Genomic DNA, 26,778 nt, shown 5'->3' with positions numbered 1-26,778 from the left:
CAAATGCAGATTGGCTGACCACATTTTGAAATGTGTCCATTCAGTCACCAAATGTGACCCAAGCTTCGGGCTGCTTCCCATTTTAATTCTCTGCCCTATCCTCTGACTTGTCTGTCCTCAGCCTTCTACATGAAACAATGGTGCTCAATGTAAGCTGGAGGAACAACATGTCATCTTCCAAATAGGCATCTCACAACCTTCCAGGCTCAACACGAGTTCAACAATTTCAGTTAATTCTTGAAATATAAATTTAGAGTACCCAATTGGTTTTTTTCCAATTAAGGGGGAATTTATTCTGGCCAATCCACCTACCCTGCACATCTTTAGGTTGTGGGGACGAAACCCAAGCAAACACAGGGAGAATGTGCAAATTCCACACGGACAGTGACCTGGGACCAGGATCGAACCTGTGGCGCCGTGAGGCAGCAGTGCTAACCACTGCACCACCATGCTGCGCCTCAATTTCAGTTCATGACCCCCTGCTCACGTTTTATCCAGACAGCAACTGTTGGTAATGGTTTTGCTATTCTAATTTACATCTCCTCCTGAGCTATCTTTGTGTTTCTTTACTTGTCCCATTACCATCTCCGTTATCTTTGCACCATCATCCCTTTAATGAATCCTGTCTTCTGCCCAATCACAGACCTCTTTTATTCTGCCATCTGTCCCATTTTTTCCACCTCTGTCCTTGCTTAAAACCTGTTGCATTTGTAACTTTCCAGGTCTGACCAAAGATCATCGATCTGAAAGTGTTAACTCTTGTTCTCCTCCACAGGTTCTACTTGACCTGCTGAGTATTTCCAGCATTTTCTCTTTTATTTCAGATTTCCAGCATCCACGGTACTTTGCCTTTGTATTAATTTTTTTTTAAAAGGTCTATTGTGCACAACCAGGACTTCCCCAACAGAAAAATACTCAACTGTTTGTTGGCTACGGTAGTGTAGTGATTATGTTACTGAACTAGTAACCCACAAACTTGAGTTTAAACCCCGCCATGGAACGTGGGGAATTCAAATTCAGCTAATTAAATCAATTTGGAATAAAAAGCTATCTTCAGTAATGGTGGCCATTAAATTATTGGATTGCCATAAAAATCCATTTGATTCACTAATCAATGGAAATCCTCTGTTCTTACCTGGTCTGGGCTCTCTGGCTCCAGGTGTTGTTGATTCCAAACTACCCTAACAAATTACTAGGTTGCTAACTCCAACTTCTCAAGCACACTTCGGGTTGGACAGTAAATCATAAGAACATAAATTGTTTTCTATTTTGTATCCTGTAATTAAGAAAACATTAGAATTTGTTTTTTCAAATTTATTAGTGGAGTTTTTATTTGTCTTTCATGGAGCACAGTAATGATCAATGCAGGCCAATTGGGTATAATAACCAATTTACAAAGTTATTTACATCTGTATATAATTACCACATGGAAGTGAAAGTCACAAAGCCATGAGGACCATTGTCTGCTCTCCCCGTTTTGAGAGAAAGCTGACTGGTGGTGATTTAACCTGAGGGCTACCACACCTCAAGTGAGCGGCAAGTTTGCGAAGGTGGGGCCTTCATGGATAACCTCAGCCGGTATGAGAATTGAACCCGTGCTGCTGGCGTCGCTCCACATCACAGACTGGCCGTCCAGCCAACTGAGCTAACTAACTCTCACATGCTCACCCAAAAGATGTACCTTGTGTTTGTATATTGCTGAATAGAGGGACATGTTGCTGAAGCTTTTGCTCTTGCACTCATCAGGACAAACACAAGAATGCTAAATTTCAGACAATCAATGTGATCGCTATCAGTGCTCTTCAATACTCTGTTTTACACAAAAGAGGGAAGGGGGAAGAGGTTAACAGAAGGAAATATAGGAGCAGACCATAAATTATAGTATAAGGAAGAGACTACTAATCCTGCAGGGGAATGTATAGAAAACCCTTTCACTGCTGCTGGAACTACTGAAGGAAGCTTTTCAAAGGAAGCATTGGGGTTTGAAGATGATTCTGTTTTAAGGTGTCACTCTCTGGACTGCATTTGGTTGTTCACTCTGCCTTTGTTTATCTCCAGGTAATCCTCGTAGTTCAAAACCTTTGCCAAAGCCAACGGGTCCCCCCACGGAAAGCAGCACTCTGCCAGATCCAGTAGTGGTAGAGAAACACACACCAGGTAATGTGAAAAGTGCAGAGAGGCAGAAAAGACAACAAATACTTAAAATCTGAAACCAAAATAAAAAATGCTAGAAATCCACAATTCACCATGTCAGTGTCTGTAAAAAAGAAGACTGGCTCAAGTGTAACCCATCATCAAAGATCCTGGTGTAGACTGTTAGCTTTACTACATGAGTATTGCTAGGGCCGGGATGGGAGGAGTGCGCAGTTTCTCTGGCCCCATTACTCCGCAGGTCATACCATTCGTTTAAAAGTTTGACTCACTCACCGAAAAGGCCAATTATTTACCTTCGCTGCTGTTAGATCGAGAATAAAAGAGACTTTAACAAGACCTTTTTCAATAAACTCAGAATGAAATTCAGACAAAAGTTCCTTTTTAAAACGACTTGTAAGAACTGTTGCACACACAGTTGTACTCCAGAAGTATAATTATCTGTCCCTTTTTAAAAATACCCCAGCACATACACACACAAACAAACAAAGGACAAACAGATAGGGAGCAGGATTCTCTATTTAGCCGGCAGCGCACACACACCCGCAGATTTCACGACGGCGTGGAGGTGGCCACGATAGGAAACTCCATTGGCTGGCTGCCGTGACGGAGGATCCCGTTGCTGGCGGGGGCGAATCGCGCCAGAAAGCAGATCTAGCGGGATGGAGAATCCCACCCAAGGTCGCTGCACAGAAGGACTTTGCAGGTGCAATGACCCTCACAAGACCCACAGGGACGACCCGACTGATCTTCCCGTGAGGCTCGTGGAATACAAGCTCCCCCACTGATGAACGGAGAGGTCTAACAGTTGGGACTCGTAAAATCAACCCTTAAAATCTGGCCCAGATTGGAACCAGCATGATCGGTAGACCCGGTTGGGACTGGTTTAGCACAGTGGGCTAAATAGCTGGCTTGTAATGCAGAACAAGGCAGCAGCACCGGTTCAATTCCTGTACCGGCCTCCCCGAACAGGCACCGGAATGTGGCGACTAGGGGCTTTTCACAGTAACTTCATTGAAGCCCACTTGTGACAATAAGCGATTATTATTATTAATATTTGCTGTACGCCGTGTTTTCTTTTGGCTAGAAAATAAGCCTATGTTTGAATCACCTTCTCGGACCTCCTGCTGCTTTTATATTGTCAAATAAAAACTTGGGCTGTGATTCTGGACGTTTAGACTGCACTTACCTGTCACAACCTCAAAAATTCAAAAAGAATTGGCAAAATTGTGACACATCGTCCTACATGAGGGGCTTTAGAGGATACTTCCTGAAGAACTGCGCGCATTCACAACCAAGCAACAGGAGCTTAGTGTGGAGGACAGCATTCTCCTCTGGGGAGTCTGTGTATTAGTTCCAAGGCAAGTCAGGAAAGCCATTTTGCAGGACTTGCATAGGGGACATCTGGGGGTGTCCAAAATGAAGATGCTTGCCAGGTGCTACATGTGGTGGCCAGAACTCAATGGCAATATCAAAAGGTTGATGCAGCAGTTTGCGGCATGCCAAGAAATTCAAAAGCCCCTCCCATAAGCTTTGCTCCACCCATGGGAGTGGCCAGGTGCATTTACATGCCAACTTCGCCAGGCCCTTCCTGGCGTCAATGTTTCCGCTGTTAATTGATGCCCACTCAAAGCGGACAGATGTATACTGGATGCCGTCCACCACTTCACAAGCCACCATAGAGAAACTACAATTGTTTAGCATCCATGGTATTCCAAAGATGCCGGTCCCGATAACGGCACCCCTTTCACTAGTGAGAAATTTCTGGGGTTTATGCAGATGAATGGAGTAATGCACATTTAGGTCACCCCATATCACCTCTCTTCAAATGGTCTGGCTGAGTGGGCAGTGCAAACTTTCAAGAGGGACATGAAGGAGCAAACCATGGGGCCAGTTGAAATGAAACTGGCACGTGACGATTGAGGTAGCACCGACAGTGCTACTGATGGGCCAACAGCTCGGAACTCATCTAAGCTTGACATTTCTCAATCTTAGTGGGAAGGTGGTTGAAAAAACAAGACCTCTAGAAGAGGTATCATGACCACCAGAAGCAGGACAGAGGGTTCAAACCAAGGCATGCAGTATACGTCTGGAACCTGGTGGGTACCGGGGACCCTAGAGGAGAAAACATACTAGTCTCCTGCACCATCACAACCAGAGAACGGACTTTATGCAAGCAAGTGGACCATCTCAAAGGCAGAGAACCAACACCAGAGGTAGTCCCGCCAGATGAACCAGCCCCTCGTCCCACTTGCCCACCATCCATGAGCCAGAGAGCACTACTCTCCAAGGACCAGGACACAGGTTGACATGAAATATGAAGACAGAATCCTCCATACTCTCGGATGACAGTATGGTCAGTGATAGACCTCTGACAGGACCCCTCTGATAGTCAGCATGGAAATGACGCTCCCCAATACGTCTTGCACCCCCAACCCAGCTTCACATTCATTGGAAGCACAACCACGGACAAAGCAGCAAAGGAGACTTCCTCTGCATCCAACAACAGAGGGTCCTATGGACTTTGGGGCGGAGGGATGTAATAACCCTTTTGAGACCAACGGGGACGACCCAATTGATCTTCTCATGGAACGCAAGCTTCCCCACTGATGGGCAGAGGCCTTGCAGCTAGGGCTCGTAAAATCAACCCTTAAAAGATAGCCCGATTAGTATGCGCACGATTGCTAGTCCCGGTTGGGACCTATGTATTGTACACCGCGTTGTGGCCTTTTCTTTTTACTAACCTATGTTTGAATCGCCTTTATCGGGTCTCCAGAAGCTTTTACAGAAGGATAAACTTTATAACCCACAGGATAAAGTCCACAGGGTTCGAAGCTGTCAATCTAGAACTTCCTCATGTGAAGACACAACAGATGGAGGTTCTCACCAAGAAAGCTTCAACATGGGGGTGAATGTAGAGCTGGATCAATTCTTTTTAGCACTGTTGCTTCACAGCGCCAGGGGCCCGGGTTTGATTCCCGGCTTGGGTCTCTGTCTGCGCAGAGTCTGCACGTTCGCCCCATGTCTGTGTGGGTTTCCTCCGCTGCTTCGGTTTCCTCCCACAGTCCAAAGATGTGCGGGTTAGGTGGATGGGCCACTATAAATTGTCACATAGTTAGGTGGGGTTACTGGGTTGCAAGGATAAAATAGAGGTGTGGGCTTAAGTAGGGTGCTCTTTCCAAGGGCCGGTGAAGACTCGATGTGCCGAATGGCCTCCTTCTGCACTGTAAATTCTATGATTCAGACAAGTTATACTTAAATGAAGATTCTCTGGCAGCAGGTAGGCAACTACACAGGCACGGTGGCGCAGTGGTCAGCACTGCTGCCTCACGGCACCTAGGACACGGGTTTGATCCTGTCCCCAGGCCACTGTCCATGTGGAGTTTGCACATTCTCCCCGTGCCTGCGTGGGTCTCACCACCTCAACCCAAAAAGATGTGCAGGGTAAGTGGATTGGCCACGCTAAATTGCCGCTTAATTGGAAAAAAGAATTGGGTACTCTAAATTTATTTTTTTAAAACATAGGCAACTACACAGGGAATTTCAGGCAAGGCAGAGAAAAAGCAAGTCAGGGCAGCCTTCTTTCTCAGCTTATTCACCAAAACACACTTGATTTCAGCAACAACAGGTCCAAAACGTGAAGCTTGTCTCTGCCATGTGATTCCCAATAAATCACCCACATTTACTAGTTTTTTTTCCCATCCGTTAAAATGGTTGTAGTTCATAACAAACAGCTAATTCCCCTTCAATGCTGTTCAGGTGATTTCTTCCCAAAAGGCAGACATGCTCCCAATCCAATGACAAACTTAGAATCCTTCTTTAAAAAATCTTGAAGTCAGCAACCAAGTGTCCAGATCGTGCAATATATTTCCATTTTTAAAAGAAAGATATAACTTTGAAACAATTGCCCAACAGTATAATTTTGATTCTGTAATTAAGAAATTGTTAATTGTCTCCATAATGGGCATAATTTTATTAGTAGAGCGTTTTAAGTTTTATCTTTGACTTCAATAGAGTACATTGTAGAGCTGCAATTAATAATACGGGTGAATCAGAGGGAGATAGCAGCATAGTTGCAATATCAGTAGGTAGCTGTTGCTTCACAGCACCAGGGTCCCAGGTTCGATTCCCAGCTTGGGTCACTGTCCGTGCGGAATCTGCATGTTCTTCCTGTGTCTGCATGGGTTTTCTCCGGGTGCTCCGGTTTCCTTCCACAGTCCAAAGATGTGCAGTTAGGTGAATTGAACATTCTGAATTCTCCCTCTGTGTATCCGAACAAGCGGCGGAATGTGGCAACTAGGGGCTTTTCACAGTAACTTCATTGCAGTGTTAATGTAAGCCTACTTGTGACAATAAAGATTACTATTATTATATTAGGTGAGTGCTCTGGGGACAGGGGTTCAAATCCCACCACGGTAGCTGGTGGAATTTCATTCAGTGAGTAAATTTGGAATTGAAAGCTAGTCACTATAATGATGACCATGAAACCATTGTCAATTGCTGTAAAATCCATCAGGTTCAGTAATGTCCATTAGGGAAGGAAATCTGTCATTCTTACCCGGTCAGGCCTACATGTGACTCCAGACTCACAGCAATGTGGTTGCCTCTTAACTGCCCTCTGAAATCGCCTAGCAAGCCACTCAGTTAATGGGGTAAATTAGGGATGGGAAACAAATGCTGACCTTGCCAGCGACAACCACTTTGAATGATAGAGTTCAGTAGAGTATAATAACTGTCTTATAATATCCTTTTACGCTTGCTTATAATTATTTTATACACACTTGGGTACTTTACCTGGTGTTTAATAATGTGCCTGTAGTCCCTGGTGGGGCCTGGGACCAGCCTCTCACCATTCAAGAAACACTCTCTGTTTCTGCGTTTCCTATTAAAGTGAATAACAATACCTTTCTCCACATTGTCTTCCATTTGCCAAATATTTGCCCACTCACTTAGCCTCTCCAAGCATCTTTGCATCCTCCTCACAACTCACCCTTCCATCTAGTTTTGTGCCACTTGCCAACTTGGAAATATTACATGGGGCGAGATCTTCCAGCTGTTCATGCCAGTGCGATCATCCGGTCCTGCCAACAGCGCACCCCCGCCGTGGGTTTCCCAGTGGCAGGAGGTGGATTCACTGGGAAATCCCATTGAAAGCAACGGGACTAGAAGATCCTGCCGCCGGCCAACAACAGGCTGCCTCCTGCCGGCGAGAAACATGCCACAAGGAGTGCGGCTAATCCCTCCCCCATGAGTCATGATTAATTCTTCAATTGACACTGGGCACTTCTCAGATTGCATCAAGATTATTGTCATTTAAATAAACAGTCAAGACCTCAAACTAGGCAGCTCAGCAGTTAAAATCACCAAGTTACTTCTTTACCTCAGAGGTGGCGGGAGTTGATGATTCCAGATTTTTATCTGCTTATTCCTGATATTTAGCTGCTGGCAAAGACAGCAACTCAAAGCTGATCGGGTCTGACTGCAATTTTAACATGAGTGGAAGGCAGCAGTGAGTTTCTCGCCTGGTCAACACAGCAGGAATGCAGAGCAGACCCAGAAGGGACCCAATATGGCACTTTTTTGTTTAGAAGATTTGATTTTTGTTTTACTTCCCTCCAGGCTCCACCAGAGTAGCTGACATTTTGCATACCGTGGCCTCACTCATTAGCTATTTAATGACCAAGTTAGCCGGATTCCTGTCAGGGTCAAGGTGGCTTCATGATGACACACCTTCAATCTAAGTGGTAGGCTAGGTCATCTGATAGCCATGACAAACAGCTCTGTAAAATTCCCCAACTTGGTATGCTTTTTACTCCGCTCCAGAAAAAGTGAGGATTAATGCTTTTTGGAGGATTGTTCTCCATGTTCATTGAGTTGGATCAATGTTCAATCGGAGTATGCTGGGTAATTTGAATTTGTTAAACTCCACAAACTTGGATTCCTAAACTTTGACGAAGCCAATCTGCAGCTCTGCATTTGGATAAAGTGAGTGTGTCCCTCCCGACTGGCACATCGCTCCATATCTCCAGATAATGGCAAACACGTGACCCATTTCTCAGTCTCTTGGTGTGGAGACTCACAAACACGGCAGACACGTCAGAGAAATAATCAGTTGGAAGGGTTCAGCTTTGTCTTTGATGACGCTATGCCATGTCACATTTATATAGTGGCTTTGACAAAAGCACAAATAGTGAAACTGTGGTAAACACCCTGCCCCCCCTCCGGGACCTGGCACCCGCTGGGTCCCCACCCACAACCGTCACCACCCCCGACCTGGTACCGTCCCCTCCCCATCTGGTTGCACCCCTCGCCTCTGCGCCGCTCACCCTCCCACCAGCGAACCTCACCGCGGCCCCCACCCCAACAGCATCCGGCCCCTCACCGGATCCACTACTGGGTGATGAAGGAGAGGACAACACGCTCCCGGAGCCGCAGGTGACCGCATCGGCGCCCAAATCACCACCAGGACTGAGGCGATCACGGCGGAGGGTCAAGGCCCCCGACAGACTCAATCTGTAACATTGTTCTCACCCCCGCTGGACATTTTTTAAAACAGGGGGTGAATGTGGTAAACACCACTGGTAACACACTATGCGTATTACGGTACTACCACTGTACTACAGGTAACACGGTAAATCCCAGCCTGCTTGTTCCTCCCAGTAGGTGACGTATAAAAATATATGCTCTTCTGCGCTGCTCCTATTCTGGTTCCAGCTGCAGGAGGCTCAACATCTCGTGGTTATTGATAGTACATCAGAAACCTACTGGCAAAACAGAAATGTGCATGCAGGTTGATTAGAAGGCGAAGCGTAGTAAGTTGCAAATTGCTTTAGATAAAATGTGACCGGGTCCATAAATGGAAGATTTCACTCAGTGTGTAGTATTGCTGTGGTATATACAGGTGCCAGGAACCTCAAGGTATTCCATGCGAGAGTGCCCATTAACAGTAACAAGAGCAGGAAGGGGAAATCATTGACGGGTCACTAAAGATTCATAAATAATGTGTGGTAGCTTCAGGGAAGCAATAAAAGTTCTAGGAAATATTGCCACCTCAATAAAGTGAAAGCATTGTTCTTCACTTATATAAGTCTTTTGTATCTTTGCAGTTTAATTGTGTTCCACTTTGGCCCCCACATCTGGTGATGGTTAGATATAGAGGCTCTAGAGAGAGTGCAGAGGAAGGCAGCAACAATGATATCTCAACTTAGATCTCTTATTTAAGAGGATAAGCTTTAGAAAACTGGGGTCATTAATTTTGGAGATATGTAGGCTCGCGGGGGTAAAATTGAAGTTTATTAAAATTCCAAAAGTAGATTTAGAGGAGATATTTGAAACTAAAAGCAATAAGCAAGCTTGTAAAATACATTGGCAAAACGTCAGCAGAGATATGAGGGGGTGTTCCTTTTCAGAGTTTTTGTTATCCAGTTGACTGGTTTACCAGTGGATATCGTAAGAATGGGTACACCATCATAATTTTAGAAAGGACACGGCAGTGTCTGACGACCAAAGACTTCCGAGATGGATCAGGATTAGTTGAGTATGTGGGAGGAGAATTTCTTTTAAGAGTTCTTCCTGAAATTGGCCAAAGATTTCCCTCCCTGCGCTTGCCTTTCCTGGGAGCTAGCACTTCAGGAAGGCAGAGTGTGAGATTGCACCACCTAGTGGAAAGGGTGAACACTTTTTTTCTCACCTTTTTGTACGTTCCGATTTGAGATGAATTGGTAGCAATGAGTTGCGCACATTCAGAGCAGGTATTTGGACAGTTCTGAAGAGTGCATCTCACCTTAGGAAATATACTGTGTCCTTTCATTTATTTAGCAGTGCAGGACTGAAGATTTGTTACTGCCAGCTCTCCTTTTTCAAGAGAAGGAAAGTACATGGTTCAAGTTAACAGCTTCAATGAAAAATGAGACACGCAAAGAATGGTAAAAAGTCAATAAAGCCTTCCTCCGCAGATGCTGCAGTCTTAGTCTTAGACCCAGTGGCATATGAAGCAGACAAAGCACATGCTTATGTCTGCTTCTGTGCCTAGTTTTGTCCGGACCAGGTCACCAGTCTGGAGAGCCTAGCAAATGGGAATGACCTCAGATTCAATCCCTACTGTGGGATATAGTCACTGCTGGGGAGTAGCAGTGGGGATACTACATTACACCTCAGTGGTCCTTGCTTTGGGTGGAAGAAAGGTTTTAAGAAGGACTACTCCCATATTTGTGGACATCAAATCAGCAATTCTGTCCCACAATCGTAGAACGTGCCCAATTCTCAGTGTACCACGTGAAGAATCATGCTGGAGGGGATTGTCATTGTCTGTGCAACCACAAAAGACACTAACAACCTTTTTAAGGTGGAGGGGAAATTGCTCTGAAATGGTTATGAACTTTAGAAACAGTAGAAATTTAAAATCTTGGTCAATAAGCCAAAGGAAAACTAAATTTACTTGACCAAAGTATTAAGCAAGACTTCAGGAATGATCCATTTTTTATTTATAATATGCCCTTTTCTGAGCCCTTGCTTCATAGATATTCAACCCCGGCATCCATTCCCGACTAGGAAAACCTGCAGCCGGGGATGGCGCAGTGGTTAGCACGGCTGCCTCATGGCACCGATGACACGGGTTCGATCCCAGCCCCGGGTCACTATCCATGTGGCGTTTGCACATTCTCCCCACGTCTGGGTGGGTCTCAAACCCACAACCCAAAGATGTGCAGGGTAGGTGGATTAACCACACTCTTATTTCCCCTTAATTGGAAAAAAAAGAATTGGGTACTCTAAATTTATTTGAAAAAAGGAAACTCTGCAGCCTCCATGGAAAGAGAGCAAAGACGGAAGCTTGCATTCATGAAGAAAGTTTAAGCGGTGTCAATTTATACTCAGGTTCTTAGAATTATAATCAAATCTTTGCTGTAATTTATATTGCTCTTTTTTTTTGTTGCAGGTTTTAATTTAATGGTGATACTTATAGTAGTTGGTTTTGTAGTAATCATTTCGGCAGCTGCCCTTTTGCTGTGCCTATACTGCAAAAAAAGGTGAGTCATCTGATATACTGATAAAAATGCAGCGTTCAATAAACAGAAGAGGTAGTTCAAACCTATTCAGTAGACCTCTTTGCTCCTAATCCTTTAGAATTAAGTGGTTTTTTTTTAGTTGATTGAGAGTATGCGCGTCACATTATGATAAAACTTTGTTTCTTCATAGAGAAATGTATTTCTTAAAACACCCAACGCTGGTGGGTGAAAGAGTATCAGGCGTGGATAGTAGCTGGTGAAAGTTGATGGTTTAAAAATAGGTTATGACACTAAATCTTTGAAAAAAAAGCCTGCTGGCTTGGTTTTTTTAAAATACAGAAGTCATGGGAGTTGTAAACGTTCGCAATGAGCTGCCACTTCCTGTGAGTCTTTTGAATTGAGGTTAAAGAATGTTACTTTAAATGATAATGCGCATTAATCCTTTTTTAACCCTTTGTAATTAGGATGCATTATGCAAATATGGTGTTATTTAAGTAGAATTTGTGCACAGCAGTGAACAAACCAAAGCAACAAAATACTGATATGCATGAGAAAAACTGAACGCTGACAAAACGTTGAAAGATTATTTGCATTTTTTAATGTTTAAATTGCTCATTTTGAGGAATTTTATTGATCTAAATTGTAATTTATCTGACAAACTTAATTGTTATTTGAGTAAAATATGAGATCTTGTGTTTGTACAGATACCTATAATTGATATTTTATTGTGTGTAGGAAGACTGGACCAAGAATGGACTGTTCTTTTATAGAAGGTAAACTGTTTTTGTTAACTTTCAAATTGAGGCAGGTTGTCACTTAATATTTGACTTTGTAACAACCAAACTTTGTCAAACTGTCCCAAAGTCACTGAATCTTACTGTGCAGTAGATCCACGAGCACTGGCGACCCTCCAATATCTCATCTCGGTGGCTTTGTGTAAGTCAAGACCGTGAGCATCATCAGGCTGGCTATGCTAGCTATTTGATAATGGACAGCATCACAGCTAGGCTTGATTCTATCCTCACCCAAATGTCAATACGTACACAGTAACAGAAAATGACAGATAAGTGTTCACTCACTTTCTTCCTGACCCTGAAAAGGGTGGACAACAGCTCTGCCTCTTAAGAGGCTGAGTGGAAATCACAGAATTGTAGATCACAGAAGAGTCCAGTCAGCCCATTGAGCTGAATCTTTCGAAGAGCAGCCCAGTTGGTCCCATATTCCTGCAATGTTTCTCCTTCAAGTATTTATCCAAAGCTCTTATGAAGGATACTATTAAATTTGAACCCAGCACCATATAAAGCTGCGCATTCTAAATCCTAGCCACTTGTTGCTCAAAAACAGTTCTGGCTCTTGTTGCCTTTGGTTCTTTTGAAAATCGCCTTAACTCTGTGTCCTTGGTTATCGGCCTTTCAGTTTCTCTTCTTCCAAAAGAAAACCTTGGGCTGGATTCTCCGCCGCTGGTAGCGGTAGCATTAAAATACTTGCACAATCCATGCCTACGTAAATCCCGTTCCAGAGGGCCAGAGAATCACAGAGGTGTGGAGAATCCGGTGCCAAGTCTGGGGTGTAAACCTCGATGCTGCCGCCAGCGGGGCACCGAAGCATTGGAAATGGCTCGGCACCGGATTCTCCACACCTCTGTGATTCTCTGGCCCTCTGGACCGGGATTTACATAGGCATGGATGGTGCAGGTATTTTAATGGATCTCAAGTACCTTGCTGTGTAACGAACCACAATGTTTATAGACATCTAACTATGAAGGACAGCTCTTCACCACATCTAGAGCAGTAAAGTGCCTTCTGCTCAAAGGAATTTGGCCACAAAGGCCAGTGCCTAACATATCTAGATCCTAGTCTTGTGGCCCTTCCACTTATAATAGAGCAATGGTGGGATTGCTTTAAATGACTGAGCAATTTGAAGCCCATTGTCTTTGTTGGGACACTTGTACTGTTGAGCAAGATTCTCTGCACTGCCCCGCGGCGTGTTTTCCGGTAGCGAGAGGCGGCACGCTGTTGGCTGGGTCTTCTGGCCCTGCTGCTGTCAATGGGAGTTCCCATTGAATCCACCCCATGTCACCAGGAAACCCTGTTTCACTCGTATGCCTGTTCTCCACAGCGACCTTTGAAAGTAGCTGGCGGCACAGAGTGTATCGGCAGGGCACAATACCTTTTCAGGATAACAGCTGCTTCTGTATAATGTAACCTAAGAAATAAAAAGAGAAAATGTTGGAAATGCTGAGCAAGTCAGACAGCATCTGGAGAGAAAGACGCAGAGTAAACATTTCAGATCAATGACCGTTTGTCAGAACTGGAAGAGGTTAGAGATGTAACAGGTTTCAGCAAGTATAGAGGCTGGGAAAGCGGGTGAGGAAAGAATGAAAGGGAAGGTCTGGGATTGGGTGAAAATAAGAGAGATTAAGTGACCAAAGTGACAGGCAAAAAGAAGATGGTTTTGGGACAAGAATCATTTGGCCGGAATTCTACAACTGTTGGAATTCGCTTTTCCCGCTGGGAGCAGACCCCACTGCGGGTTACCCGGCGGCGTGGGGTGGCTTCAATGGGAAATCCCATTGACAAGTGGCAAGAAGAAAGAGTCCCACCACCAGCGAATGGCATGTCACCGAGATACATGCAGTTGGGGTATCAGAATGCCGCCCATAATGGGTCTAGAGGAGGTGTAAATGGAATAACAGGACCGTTACCTCCAGCCCTTATCCAAATACATAGGAACAGTCGTTATGATCTGAAATTGCTGAACCGTAAGTCCAGAAAGCTGTACAGTGGGGAGATAAGGGTACAGTTCCTTGAGCTTCCATTGAGCTTCATCTCCCAAAGTGCTTCATTGCTCACCAGGTACTTTTTAAAGTGTTCTTCATTTGTTTGGAATGCATGAAGGTGACCAACTAGAAAAGTTGTTTATTTTCCATGCTCCTTTTTATCTTCAGTTTGTGACAAATCAGTGACAAAGCAAAACTGTCAAAGAGGTCAGCTGAAACCCACTGAGTCCGAGATTATTACTTACACCAGTGAGGAGGGATCGAGCAGGAACTTCACTGAAAATGACATGTCAGGTACTGGATCTATATCTTTTCCATCAATAAATTTCACATTTTTCCTTCATTATAAAGTTTGCCCTCCTTTTCTCCCCTCTTACCTTGAAAGCAGGGATGACTAGGGGCTTTTCATAGGAACTCCATTGCAGTTTTAATGTATGCCTCCTTGTGACAATGAAGATTATTATTATTGTTATACATAGGGTCAAGAGTAGGCCATTCGGCCCCTCCAGCCAATCCCGCCATTTGATGAGATCATGGCTGATCTGTGGCCTAACTCTATATACCTGCCTTGATCCATATCCCTTGACATCTTTGCTTAACAAAAATCAATTTATCTCGGGAGTAAAGTTAAACAAACAATTGCATGCCTCATCCAAGTGGCCACTCTTGAAAGACTGTCAGCTCTGTATTTGACCCTAGAGGATAACCTAGCAGAGTCTAACTGGGCCCCCATCTATTCCTTCAGATGGATGAAAAAGACCCCTTAGCATTCTCTTGAAGAAATATCATTGCTGATCTGATTGTCTCTTTAACTCCACTTTCCAGCCTACTCCCCACCCCCTAACCCTGAACTCCCTTGGAGATCAAAACTCTGTCTATCTGAACCGTGTACGTATTCAATGAAGCAGCCTGTACTGCACTATAAGCCAGCTCTGTCCACCCAACCTTTAAAAATGGCTGCCCGGATATATAAATAAAACAAATGCTACACTCTGGCTGAGAATACCTTGGGTTTGGCAAAGATTTCAGCGGACCAATGAATGTGGCAATTCAGGGATGAATTCCCTGAACCGAACACTCTTCCGGGGCACAGAATATGTGGATATCTGTTCAGCCTAACTTTTGTATGGAATCCAACAATTCTGTCAGTTCCACATTGCCTCCTCTAATTCCACTGTCCTTCATAGTTTAATATAGTTTACAAACTTGACCACTTTGCTTTGAATTTCTGAATTAAAGTGATGTAGGGCTTAATTTTAATAATGTTCATCTTAACCTTTGATAAATAAACAGTGGAATTTCAAATCTTTTTATAGGTATTTAGTGCAGTTAATAATATTTTTTCATCAAAATAAAGACACAGCGCCATCTGGTATTTCAGAGAAGCAAGTGCAGGGATTTGTGCACATTTTAATTGATACTAATTTAATTGATGTTTTACATTTTTATTAAACATTTACTTAAATTTCATGGGCGGTATCAATAACACATTGCAACGCAGTTTGAAATATGAGCAAATACACAAAGACCTCTGATCAAGTTCAGCATATTCATTAACAATCCCAATTAGTTGGCAAAAGAACCACTGGGGAGATAAATCATACAATCCCTACCATGCAGAAGGAGGCCATTTGACCCTCCAAAAGAGACCGTACCTAAGCCCACGTCCCGCTCTATCCCCGAAACCTCACCTAACCTTTGGACACTAAGGGGCAATTTAGCATGGCCAATCCATCTAACCTGCATATCTTTGGACTATGGGGGGAAACCGAAGAACCCGGAGGAAACCCACGCAGACACGGGGAGAAGGTGCAAACACCGCAGAGTCACCCGAGGTCGGAATCGAACCCAGGTCCTTGGTTCTGTGAGGCAGCAGTGTTTTTACAAAGCGACTTATGATCTGGAATGCACAGCCTTTAAAGGGATGGTAAAAGTAGATTCCACAAATGCTTTCAAAAAGGAGTTTGGATAGATGCTTGAAAGGGAAAAACTGACTGGCAATGGGAAAATGGTTGAAGAATGGATCGCTCTTTCAGGGCCAGCACTTGCAAGATGGGCCAAAAGCCATCAGAGGATTACATAGGATGTACAGCACAGGGACAGGCCCTTCGACCCAGCCAGTCCATGCTGGTGTTCATGCTTCACTCGAGCTGCCTTCCATCTTTCCTCATTTAAATCCACCACTGTGAACCTCTATTCCCTTCTCCTCCGTTATGTGCTTGCTCAGCTTACTGTTAAATATGTCTGCACTATTATCTTCAACCACTCCCTGTAGTAATGAGTTCCACATTCTCACCACTCTTTGGGTCAAGACATTTCTTCTCAATTCCCTATTGGATTTATCTGTGATTATCTTATATTGACTGCCTCTAGTTAGCTCTTCCCACAAGAGAAAATATTCTCTCTGTACACACCCCATCAAAATCTCTCATAGTCTGCCCTCAGGCTTCTCTTTTCAAGAGAAAAGAGACACAGCCTGCCAATTCTTTCTTGTTATGTGTACACACGCATATCTGGTATTATCCGTTGTAATATTCTCTGAATCCTCTTCAGCAGGTAATAATATGTGAATTATTGCCTGAGTCGCATTCAAATTGGCAGAGGCGCAGCCAGACTAGGAGAATCGAGAGATGGCTAAGGGGGCAGATGTTGGAGGGAGGGGTTCCTTTTCATTGGACACTAAGTTCTGGGACAGGGAAGAACTGTAACAATGGGTTGGGCTCCTCCAGAACCAGGATGGGACCTGTGTCCTTGCAGAAAGGGTAAATAGGGAAGCGGCAAAGGCTTTAAGCTAGTAAAAGGTGCAGAGGATCTACAAGGAAAGCAAGCAGTGTAACTGTAAACTACAGCAGGGCAGGAGAACGTATCTTCCAAGTGAAACAAATCGGAAATGAAGTCTGCTAAAGGTCAAATTTTGGTACAATTCCAATTTTGATTAATGGCTTTGTTCGAGGAAAATAACATTCTGTTTTCCTGCTTCTACACAATTTCATAGATTGATCTAATTACATCACTATATCTATATAATACTTTAGCACATGTTTCAAATAAAACATCTTAAAGTGTCAAAATGATATATTAAAAACACTGAAACAAAGGCAATTAATTCATACTGGAGGTGAAAATTTACAATCACCTGCCAAAACATAAATGTAAGTATGCTTCATTCTGTTCCTGTCTGGCCTGAAGACCTTTAAAGAACTTTATAAGTACCTTCTAATTTACAATATAGCAGTTCAACCCAATGGACCTTTATAGAATATTGTAGAAATTACACCACAAAAATGAGCTGTTCGGTCCAATCAGTTCAAATGGTATTCAACTCCACGTGAAAAATCATCCTAGTCCCATGTCTCTACCTTTTAATGATCTATCTAAATGTTGACAAGATTTATGCTTTAACCACAAACTCCAGTCGTACACTCCACAGCCTCATCACCAATCATGCCTCAGTAGTGCCCTCCCACCCAGAGCCCAAAAGTTGTAAGTTCAAGTCCCAGTGCAGTGCTGAGGTAGTGTAGGGTGCTGTATTAAATGCCTTTTGAGTGACATGTCAAACCAGAGGCCTGCCTGCTCTCTCGGATTCATGAGATACAGGAGCAGAATTAGGCCATTTGGTCCATCGAGTCTGCTCCGCCATTTGATCAAGGCTGATCTCATCCTGGCCTTAACTCCATTGTCTTGCGAATTCCACAGATTCACAACCCTTTGGGAGAAGTAGTTTCTCCTCAACTCTTTTAAATTTGCTACTTCTTATCCTGAGACTACATTCTCCGTCGGCGGGATCCTCCGTTTCGCCGGCAGTGCACTGATGCCAGCGTGAGGCGGCCCACAATGGAAAACCCCGCTGGCAGGATGGAGAATCCCACTGCCGGCGGGGCGCGGCGCTCCAGAAAACAGGTGCGGCAGGAGGAGAATCCCACTGCCGGCGGGGCGCGGCGCACCAGAAAACAGGTGTGGCAGGAGGAGAATCCCACTGCCGGCGGGGCGCGGCGCACCAGAAAACAGGTGCGGCAGGAGGAGAATCCCACTGCCGGCGGGGCGCGGCGCACCAGAAAACAGGTGTGGCAGGAGGAGAATCCCACTGCCGGCGGGACGCGGCGCACCAGAAAACAGGTGTGGCAGGAGGAGAATCCCACTGCCGGCGGGGCGCGGCGCACCAGAAAACAGGTGTGGCAGGAGGAGAATCCCACTGCCGGCGGGGCACACCGCACCAGAAAACAGGTGTGGCAGGAGGAGAATCCCACTGCCGGCGGGGCGCGGCGCACCAGAAAACAGGTGTGGCAGGAGGAGAATCCCACTGCCGGCGGGGCACACCGCACCAGAAAACAGGTGTGGCAGGAGGAGAACCCCACTGCCGGCGGGGCGCGGCGCACCAGAAAACAGGTGTGGCAGGAGGAGAATCCCACTGCCGGCGGGGCGCGCCGCACCAGAAAACAGGTGCGGCAGGAGGAGAATCCCACTGCCGGCGGGGCGCGGCGCACCAGAAAACAGGTGCGGCAGGAGGAGAATCCCACTGCCGGCGGGGCGCGCCGCACCAGAAAACAGGTGCGGCAGGAGGAGAATCCCACTGCCGGCGGGGCGCACCGCACCAGAAAACAGGTGTGGCAGGAGGAGAATCCCACTGCCGGCGGGGCGCACCGCACCAGAAAACAGGTGTGGCAGAAGGAGAATCCCACTGCCGGCGGGGCGCGGCGCACCAGAAAACAGGTGTGGCAGGAGGAGAATCCCACTGCCGGCGGGGCGCGGCGCACCAGAAAACAGGTGCGGCAGGAGGAGAATCCCACTGCCGGCGGGGCGCGGCGCACCAGAAAACAGGTGTGGCAGGAGGAGAATCTCGCCCTTCATCTCTGGAATCAATCTAGTGAACCTCTTCTGAACTGCCTACAATGCCATTACATCTTTCCCCAAAAAAGGGGACCAAAACTGTGCACAATATTGGTAGATAGTAGGATCCCATGAGAAGTGAAGCTGATCCAGTGTCCTGACCAACATTTATCCCACACCCAACATTGATAAAATGAATTATCTGGTCATTGAACAGTGCAATTTGTGGAACCTTGCTGTGTGCAAACTGGCTGCTGCATTTCCTACATTAGAAAAACATTCATTGGTTTTCAATGCTTCCTGGCCTGAGGCTGTGAAAAGCATTATATAAATGTAATTATGTTTCTGCTGCTCTGTCTTAAATATAAAATTACCCTTATGGATGCAATTTAACGGCCGCCCAACTTGGTTGCTGACGAGGCAGTTGAATCTCGTGAGACTCACGATAACTCGAGGCGTTTCGCAAGATTCAATCGAACGATAACGCGAGACGTTGCAATCTGATCTTGCCGGCTCTGGGCCATTATGCTCGGGAACAAACGGCTTCCCCAGCGAGGCTCAGACCAGGTTCCATTTAGTACTAGTCCACACAAACGTGAACCAGGCGCAACAGCACCTGGGGGGGGGGGGGGGGGTTCCCAGGCCATTGGAGATACTCGGCTGGTTGGGAACAGGGTAGTGTGGCACCTTGGCTCGCCCTCTGGCACATAGGCACCTTGGCACTGAGAGCCTGGCAATGCCAAGGTGCCTGGGTGGTTCTGCCGGGCTGGCAGGGACACTACCAGGGTGCCTGGATGGCAGTGCCAATGTGCCAGGCTGGCACTGCCAAGGGTCGTGGCCTGAAGGGGTCATCCCCATGAAAGGGGGGGGGAGGGAGGTATGAACGTTGAAGGGTGGTTATGAAGGGCTCAAAAGGGGGACAGGAAGGCCTGAAAAGTGTGGGGGGGCCCTCAGCGACCCCATGGCAGGCTATCCTCACTAAGTGGGGGGGGTGGGGTAATGCCCATGTGTGCGGGAGATGACATTGCCCATGGGTGGGGGGTGGGGGGGACTTTCAAGCTCACTTAGAGTTTGCGGTACCCTTTCGAAATGGCGCCCCGATCTCTGAGGAGCCGGTCTCACCGACGATTTCAGCTCCCCATTGCTGAAGACATTTCTGAGAGTGGGCTAGACCCGGGAGAAACTTCCCAAGGCCCAAAAAGTGACTTGGGTGAATTCTCCGCCTCCGCAGCCATGTATTGTTCGGCAGCACGGCAATGCTGGCAGCGGGATTCTCCGTTCCTGCTGCAGACCAATGGGAATTTCCCATTGTAGGCACCCCACATCGTCGGGAAACCCACGGGTGGGATGGACTGCTGACAGAACAGAGAATTCTGCCGGCGGAGAATTCATCCATAATTGTGGATGAATGTCGGTGTGGATCTCTCCCAAAAAGCCAGCGGGAAACATTCCGCCAAACACGCCCAAAATGGCACTTAGAAATGTTTTGGTTGAATTTCGCCCTATAGCAGTGTTAGCTAATTCTGAGCTCATTAATCCCTGAAAATAGTCCATTTCAATCTAATCTGTGTCATCCCTTTATAATTATAAACACTTGTGTCAAATCGCCCCTTAATTTCATCTCCTAGCAAAAGCATAGCTTCACCAGAATTTTTTTCATTTGTAATTTTCCAGAACAAGCAGCAGCCTGGTGAATTGGCGATGTGCCCTTTCTAGGGCACATCGCCAGGTTAGGAGAGGTTATTAGGTTATGGGGATAGGGTGGAAGTGAGGGCTTAAGTGGGTCGGTGCAGACTCGATGGGCCGAATGGCCTCCTTCTGCACTGTATGTTCTATTTCTATGTCTACGTATGATGTGAAGCCCAAACTTGGTCTCTTTAAGGTTTTATTTAGACTCACCTTCACATGTCAACTTTTATACTTCATACATTTTTCCATGAAACCAAGTATCTCACTGGTGTTTTTAGGGCCTTATCCTCTTGAGGTGCTACTTTTTAATATATATGAACCTGGACCTCCAAATCCCTCTACTGTGCCATATCACAAGACTTCCTTTTCGTAAAGTATAAAATGTACCAATGTCAATTAGGTTTTGTGGCCTTAGATTATGCACTGTAAAATACAACTCTATATTAACGCAATACAATCTCAATAACTCACTTTTACACAAAAAATCCTGAATAGACCAATAATCTGATTAATTTTTTTTTAAATTTAAGAGTATCCAATTCCTTTTTCCAATTAAGGAGCAACTTAGCGTGGCCAATCCACCTAACCTGCACATCTTTGAGTTGTGGGGGTGAGACGCACACAGACATGCAGAGAATGTGCAAACACCACACAGGCAGTGACCTGGGGCCGGGATCGAACCCGGATCCTCAGAGCTGTGAAGCAGCAGTGCCAACCACTGCGCCACCGTGCCCCCCCAATAATCTGATTCATGAAAGTTAGCAACAATGTATATAGTCTTCATTAATATCTTGAAACCTTCCATTGCATCAAAACATGTAGGCCGAAATTTTCAGGCCAGTGGGATTCCCTATTCCTGCCAGCAGTACATTCCCGCTTGCGGGTTTCCCAGGGACGTGGGGTAGCTTCAATAGGAAATCCCATTGATAAGCGGCAGGAGTAGAGAATTCTGCCGCTAGTGAAAGGCGCGCCAACGAGAAACATGTGACTGGGGGACCGGAGAATCCAGTCCATAATGTTTGTGGAGGCAGAACATTATTATCGAAACATTCCTTCATTCTTAATAACAGAACTTCATTCTGTACCAAGAAATAATGACCTCTGTGAAACTTGAGGTGATTATTTTTTGTTTTGTTTTTTAAACGCATTTTATTCAAACTTGTATCAAAGTAGGTTACAGCAAAACATTCTTCCCAACAATCAACTCTACAGTTTGTACAGATTTTTCCCCTTTTTCACCCCCCCCGAGACGAACAGCTCCTCAAACGCGGTCACAAACATCCCCCACCTTTTCTCAAACTCTCCTGCTGAGCCCCTTAACTCATACTTGATCTTCTCTAACCACAGGAAGTCATACAAGTCACCCAACCACCCAACCATGCTGCCACCCCCAGTGGCGATGCCGACCGCCACTCCCGCAAAATTTTTGGAACAGACCGACAAACTGCCCCCAAGTATCCAGGAAGCCTTCCTCTGACCCTCGGATGGCGTACTTAATCTTCTCCAGGTGGAGAAATTCCAAGAGGTCAGCGAGCCAGTCTGCAGCTGTGGGCGGTGCCGCCGATCGCCAGCCGAGAAGGATTCTCCGGCGTGCGATTAGGGAAGCGAAAGCAAGGGTGTTGGCCCCCTTCCCCATGTGTAGCTCTGGCTGCTCCGATACCCTGAAGATTGCCACTATTGGGCATGGCTTCACCCTCACCCCCACAACCTTGGACATTGCCTCGGAGAAGGCTGTCCAGAACCCAGCAAGGTTGGGACAAGCCCAAAACATGTGGATGTGGCTGGCCGGGCCCCTCTGTCACCGCTCACATTTGTCCTCCACCTCCGGGAAGAACCTAATCATTCGCGTTCTGGTCAGGTGCGCTCTGTGCACCACTTTGAGCTGCATTAGGCTTAGCCTTGCGCAGGAGGAGGTGAAGTTCACCCTGCTCAGTGCTTCGCTCCAGAGTCCCCATCCTACCTCTGTCCCCAGTTCGTCCTCCCATTTTTGTCTGATCTCGTCCAGTGGAGTCCGGGCTCTGTCCAGTAGCTGTCCATATATTTTCCCACATAGTACCCCCTTCCCGTTGCTTGTGCCTATCAGGTCCTCTAGTAGTGTGGTTTCTGGGGCCCCAGGGTACCCCACTGTCTCTTTGCGGAGGAAGTGTTTTATTTGGAGGTGTCTCATTTCCTGTCCTTTTGCTAGCCTCTACTTCCTCATCAGTTTGTCTAGTGTCGCCAGTCTGTGCCCTACGTAGAAGTCCCCGACCGTCAATGTGCCCCCGTCCCGCCTCCATCTTTTGAAGGTGGTATCTAGCATGGCTGGGGGGAATCTGTGATTGCCGCCGATGGGGGCCATGGGGGACATTTTTGTTATCCCGAAGTGTTGTCTGAGCTGGGTCCATGTTCTCAGCATGGCCGCTACCACTGGGCTCGTTGTGTACCTTGTTGAGAGGGATGGGAGTGCTACTGTAGCCAGGGCCCGGAAGGTCGTTCCTTTATAGGATGCCTCCTCCATTTGTACCCAATCAGTGTTGGGTTCTTGTACCCATCCCCTCACTCTGCCGTTGCTGCCCAGTGGTAGTATTGTAGGTTTGATAAGGCCAAGCCCCCTTTGATTTTCCTTCTTTGCAGTGTCTGTTTTGGGATTCTCGGGTTCTTTCACCCCCCCCCAACACAAACGCCATGATTAGACTGTCTACGTTTTGGAAAAAGGCCTTGGGAATGAAGATCGGAATGGATCTAAACAGGAAGAGGAACCTTGGCAGTACGTTCATCTTGATCGTCTGCACTCTCCCTGCCAGGGAGAGTGGGAGTGAGCCCCACCTTTGAAGGTCTCTTCTTACTTCCTCCACCAGGCTGGTCAGGTTCCACTTGTGGATCTGTGTCCAATCTCTGGCTATCTGGATCCCCAGGTAGCAGAATCTGTTCTGGACTGTTTTGAACGGGAGCTCCTCCAGCTCTCTCCCTCCCCCGTTTGGGTTCACTGGGAATGCCTCGCTTTTGCCCAGGTTAAATTTGGAGCCCGAGAAGGTTCCAAACTCTTTCAGTATTTGCAGTATTGCCTTCAGTGCCTCCTGTGGCTTCGAGACATAGAGGAGCAGGTCATCTGCATGGAGTGAGACTCTGTGCTTTCTGTCTCCTCTCCGGATTCCCTTCCAGCTTTTCGCGTCCCGCAGGGCTATCGCCAGGGGTTCGATGGCTAGCGCGAACAAGAGTAGGGACAGGGGGCAGCCCTGTCTTGTTCCTCTCTGCAGCTGGGAGTATTTAGAGCTGGTGGTGTTAGTTTGGACGCTCGCTTTGGGCAGTGAACCCTGCTCCTAGCCCAGACCGTTCCAGTACCTCGAGGAGGTATTTCCATTCGACTCTGTCGAAGGCCTTTTCTACGTCCAGGGAGACGATCACCTCTGGTGTTCTCTCCCCAGAGGGGGTCATTATTATGTTCAGCAGCCGCCTGATGTTCGCTGTGAGCTGCCTACCCTTGACAAAGCCGGTTTGGTCCTCTGCGACCACCTCTGGCACGCAGCCCTCCAGCCTTTTGGCCAGGACCTTTGCGAGTATTTTCGCATCCACGTTCAGCAGTGAAATGGGTCTGTATGATCCACATTCCGTCAGGTCTTTGTCTTTTTTGGGTATCAGTGAAATTGTGGCCTGCGCTAGCGTTGGGGGCAGGGTGCCCCTTGCCAGTGAGTCCGCGAACATGTCCCTTAGGTGCGGGGCCAGGACTGGTGCTAATTTTTTGTGGAAGTCGGCCGGGAACCCGTCGGGTCCGGTGCCTTCCCCGCCTGCATGGAGCTGATGCTCTCCATGATTTCTCCCAGATCTATTGATGCTTCCAGCTCCGCCCATCTGTCTTCCCCCACAACTGGTAGTTCCAGTCCGTCTAGGAACAGTTTCATCCCTGCGCCCCCATAGGTGTACAGTCCCCGGTAGAAGGTCTCAAATGCCCGATTGACCTCCTTTGGTTCTGTTACCAGTCTGCCTCTGCTATCCTTTACCTGCTCTATTTCCCTTGTGGCTGCCTGCTTTCTCAGCTGGTGAGCCAATAGACGGCTAGCATTGCCTCCATGTTCATAGAAGATCCCCCTGTCTGACGGAGCTGGTACACTGCTTTCCCGGTGGATAACAGGTTAAAGTCCATTTGCAGCTTTTTCTTCTCCGCCAGCAGCTCTACGTTCGGGGCCTCGGAGTATTTTCTGTCGACTTCCAGGATGGAGTCCACCAGTTGTTGCCTGGCCACCCTCTCTTCCCTATCTCTGCTTGCCTTGTAGGCTATGATCTCTCCTCTGATCACGGCCTTCACTGCCTCCCAGAACATGGAGGGTGAGACCTCCCCGTTTTGGTTGTTACTCACGTAGTCACCTATGGCCCGCGATGTTTTCTGATAGAAGGCCTTGTCGGCCAGGAGATCAGTGTCTAGCCTCCATGTGGGGCGCTGAGCACGGCCTGTCTCCAACCTCACATCCATATAGTGTGGAGTGTGGTCAGAGATAACGATCGCAGAGTACTCCGTTCCCGTGATCCCTGGAAGCACCGATTACCCCACTGCAAATAAGTCGATACGGGTGTATACCTTGTGTACTTGTAAGAAGTATGAAAATTCCTTCTCGCCCGGGTGCAGGAACCTCCATGGATCCACCGCCCCCATCTGCTCCATAAATGCTCCTAGTTCCCTAGCCATGCCAGTCTTTTTCCCTGCTCTAGGGTTTGATCAGTCGGTCAGCGGGTTCTGTACACAGTTGAAGTCGTCCCCCATGATCAGTCGATGTGTGTCAAGGTCGGAGATTTCTGCCATGGTCTTCTTTATGAATTCTGTGTCATTCCAGTTGGGAGCGTACACATTTACCAGTACGACCGGTGCCCCTTCAAGGACACCGCTGACCATGACGTACCATCCCCCTGGGTCCGTAACTGTTTTGGTTTCCGTAAACCTCATCCTCTTACTAATTAATATTGCTACCCCCTAGCCTTCGTCCCGTAGCATGAGTGGTATGTCTGTCCCACCTGGCCCTTCCTTACCAGCAATCGGTCCTTCTCCCTCAGGTGCGTCTCTTGTAGGTAGATTATGTCTGCTTTTAGGCTTCTTAGGTGGGTGAAGACTCTGGATCTTTTGACCGGGCCGTTGAGTCCCCTTACGTTCCAGGTAACAATCCAGGTGGGGTGTTTTTGGTCACCCATACTTACCTGGTGGACACGCCCCTGCCCTCCGGGGTGTCCCTTCGTTAGGGGGCCATACAAAATGGCCGCAGTCACCCCTCTCACCATGAGGTCGGGCTCCGGGGTTTCTTTTTGTCCAGGGGGCACCCACCATGGCCGCCAGCTGTGTGTACGCCACATGGCTGCGCCCCTGCACTCCAAGGTCTCCCTTCATCCTGAAGCCCTCCCGAGTGGCTGTTTGTGGCACCATCTTGGTTCCTCGCCTTGCTCCATGCCTGCCGAGGCCTGTGTTCGTGCTGCTTATCTACTTCACCCTTCCCTTTGCTTCTCTTTTGTTCTGCGCGCTCCCCCCGACTCCTCTTCCCCCCCCTCCCTTAGTCCCTGTTCCTCTGTCCCCCCCCGTGTTCTTCCCCCCCCCTTCTGCCCTGTGCCCCCTTCTCTTTGTGCCAGGCGCTCCCTCTCCCCTGAGAAGCACACCGAGGCCCTCCTTTCTTCCTGCCCTCCCATGTAAGCCCTCCTCACTAGTACGGTGGCCCCCCTCCCAGCACTTGCCCTGCTCTGGTCCTGTTTTACCTTCCTTTTGCTAGCCCTTGTCTCGCCCTCCTGTCCGCCTTTTTCACCCTCATTCACCTTGCTTCGCTCCCCCCCCATTGCATTGAGAGGTGGAACGAGCCCGGGAACGAGTTAGCACAATCCCGCACAGTGCACAAAACACATGTGTACAGTTCGTGATCGTATTGTCTCTGTTTGCGGTCTGCCCGCTGCTCTTTGTTCCGATTCTCCCTTTCTTTTCCATCCCCGTCGCTTTCATGATGGCCATTGTGGCTGTCCCTCCCCCAGTTTGTTCGCTCTAACAAACTCCTCTGCTGCCGCTTGGGTGTTAAAGAACAGCTCCTTCTCCTCAAATGTTACCCAGAGTTTGACCGGGAATAGCATCCCAAATTTCACATTACTTTTGTAGAGTGCTGATTTGGCCCTGTTGAATTCAGCCCTTCTTTTGGCCAGGTCCGCCCCAATGTCCTGGTACGCCCTGATGGTCTTCCCTTCCCACGTGCTCGATTTCATCTGCCGGGCCCACTTTAGGATTTTTTCCCTGTCTTGGAACCTGTGCAGCTCCACGATAATTGCTCTGGGCTGCTCCCTGGCTTTGGACCTGGGTCGGAGCGACCTGTGCGCCCTGTCGATTTCTGG

General features: G+C 47.3%; 1 protein-coding gene across 2 annotated transcripts in view; it reads left to right on the top strand.

Annotated features, from left to right (window-relative positions):
• LOC140412023 (discoidin, CUB and LCCL domain-containing protein 1) overlaps positions 1–26,778 on the top strand; it is a 236,370-nt gene that overhangs the window by 192,543 nt on the left and 17,049 nt on the right. Inside the window, exons 11-14 of one of the 2 annotated variants that reach the window (XM_072500787.1) lie at positions 2,059–2,157; positions 11,087–11,177; positions 11,892–11,929; positions 14,104–14,229. In XM_072500787.1, coding sequence (XP_072356888.1) covers positions 2,059–2,157; positions 11,087–11,177; positions 11,892–11,929; positions 14,104–14,229 — 354 coding nt within the window. The remainder of the gene's footprint in view (positions 1–2,058; positions 2,158–11,086; positions 11,178–11,891; positions 11,930–14,103; positions 14,230–26,778) is intronic. The other variant, XM_072500789.1, reaches the window with a different exon arrangement.

Source organism: Scyliorhinus torazame, chromosome 1, assembly GCF_047496885.1.
Source record: "Scyliorhinus torazame isolate Kashiwa2021f chromosome 1, sScyTor2.1, whole genome shotgun sequence".
Lineage (NCBI taxonomy): Eukaryota > Metazoa > Chordata > Chondrichthyes > Carcharhiniformes > Scyliorhinidae > Scyliorhinus > Scyliorhinus torazame.
Note: the sequence above shows the minus strand (reverse complement) of the source record. Positions and strands in the feature narration are given on the sequence as shown.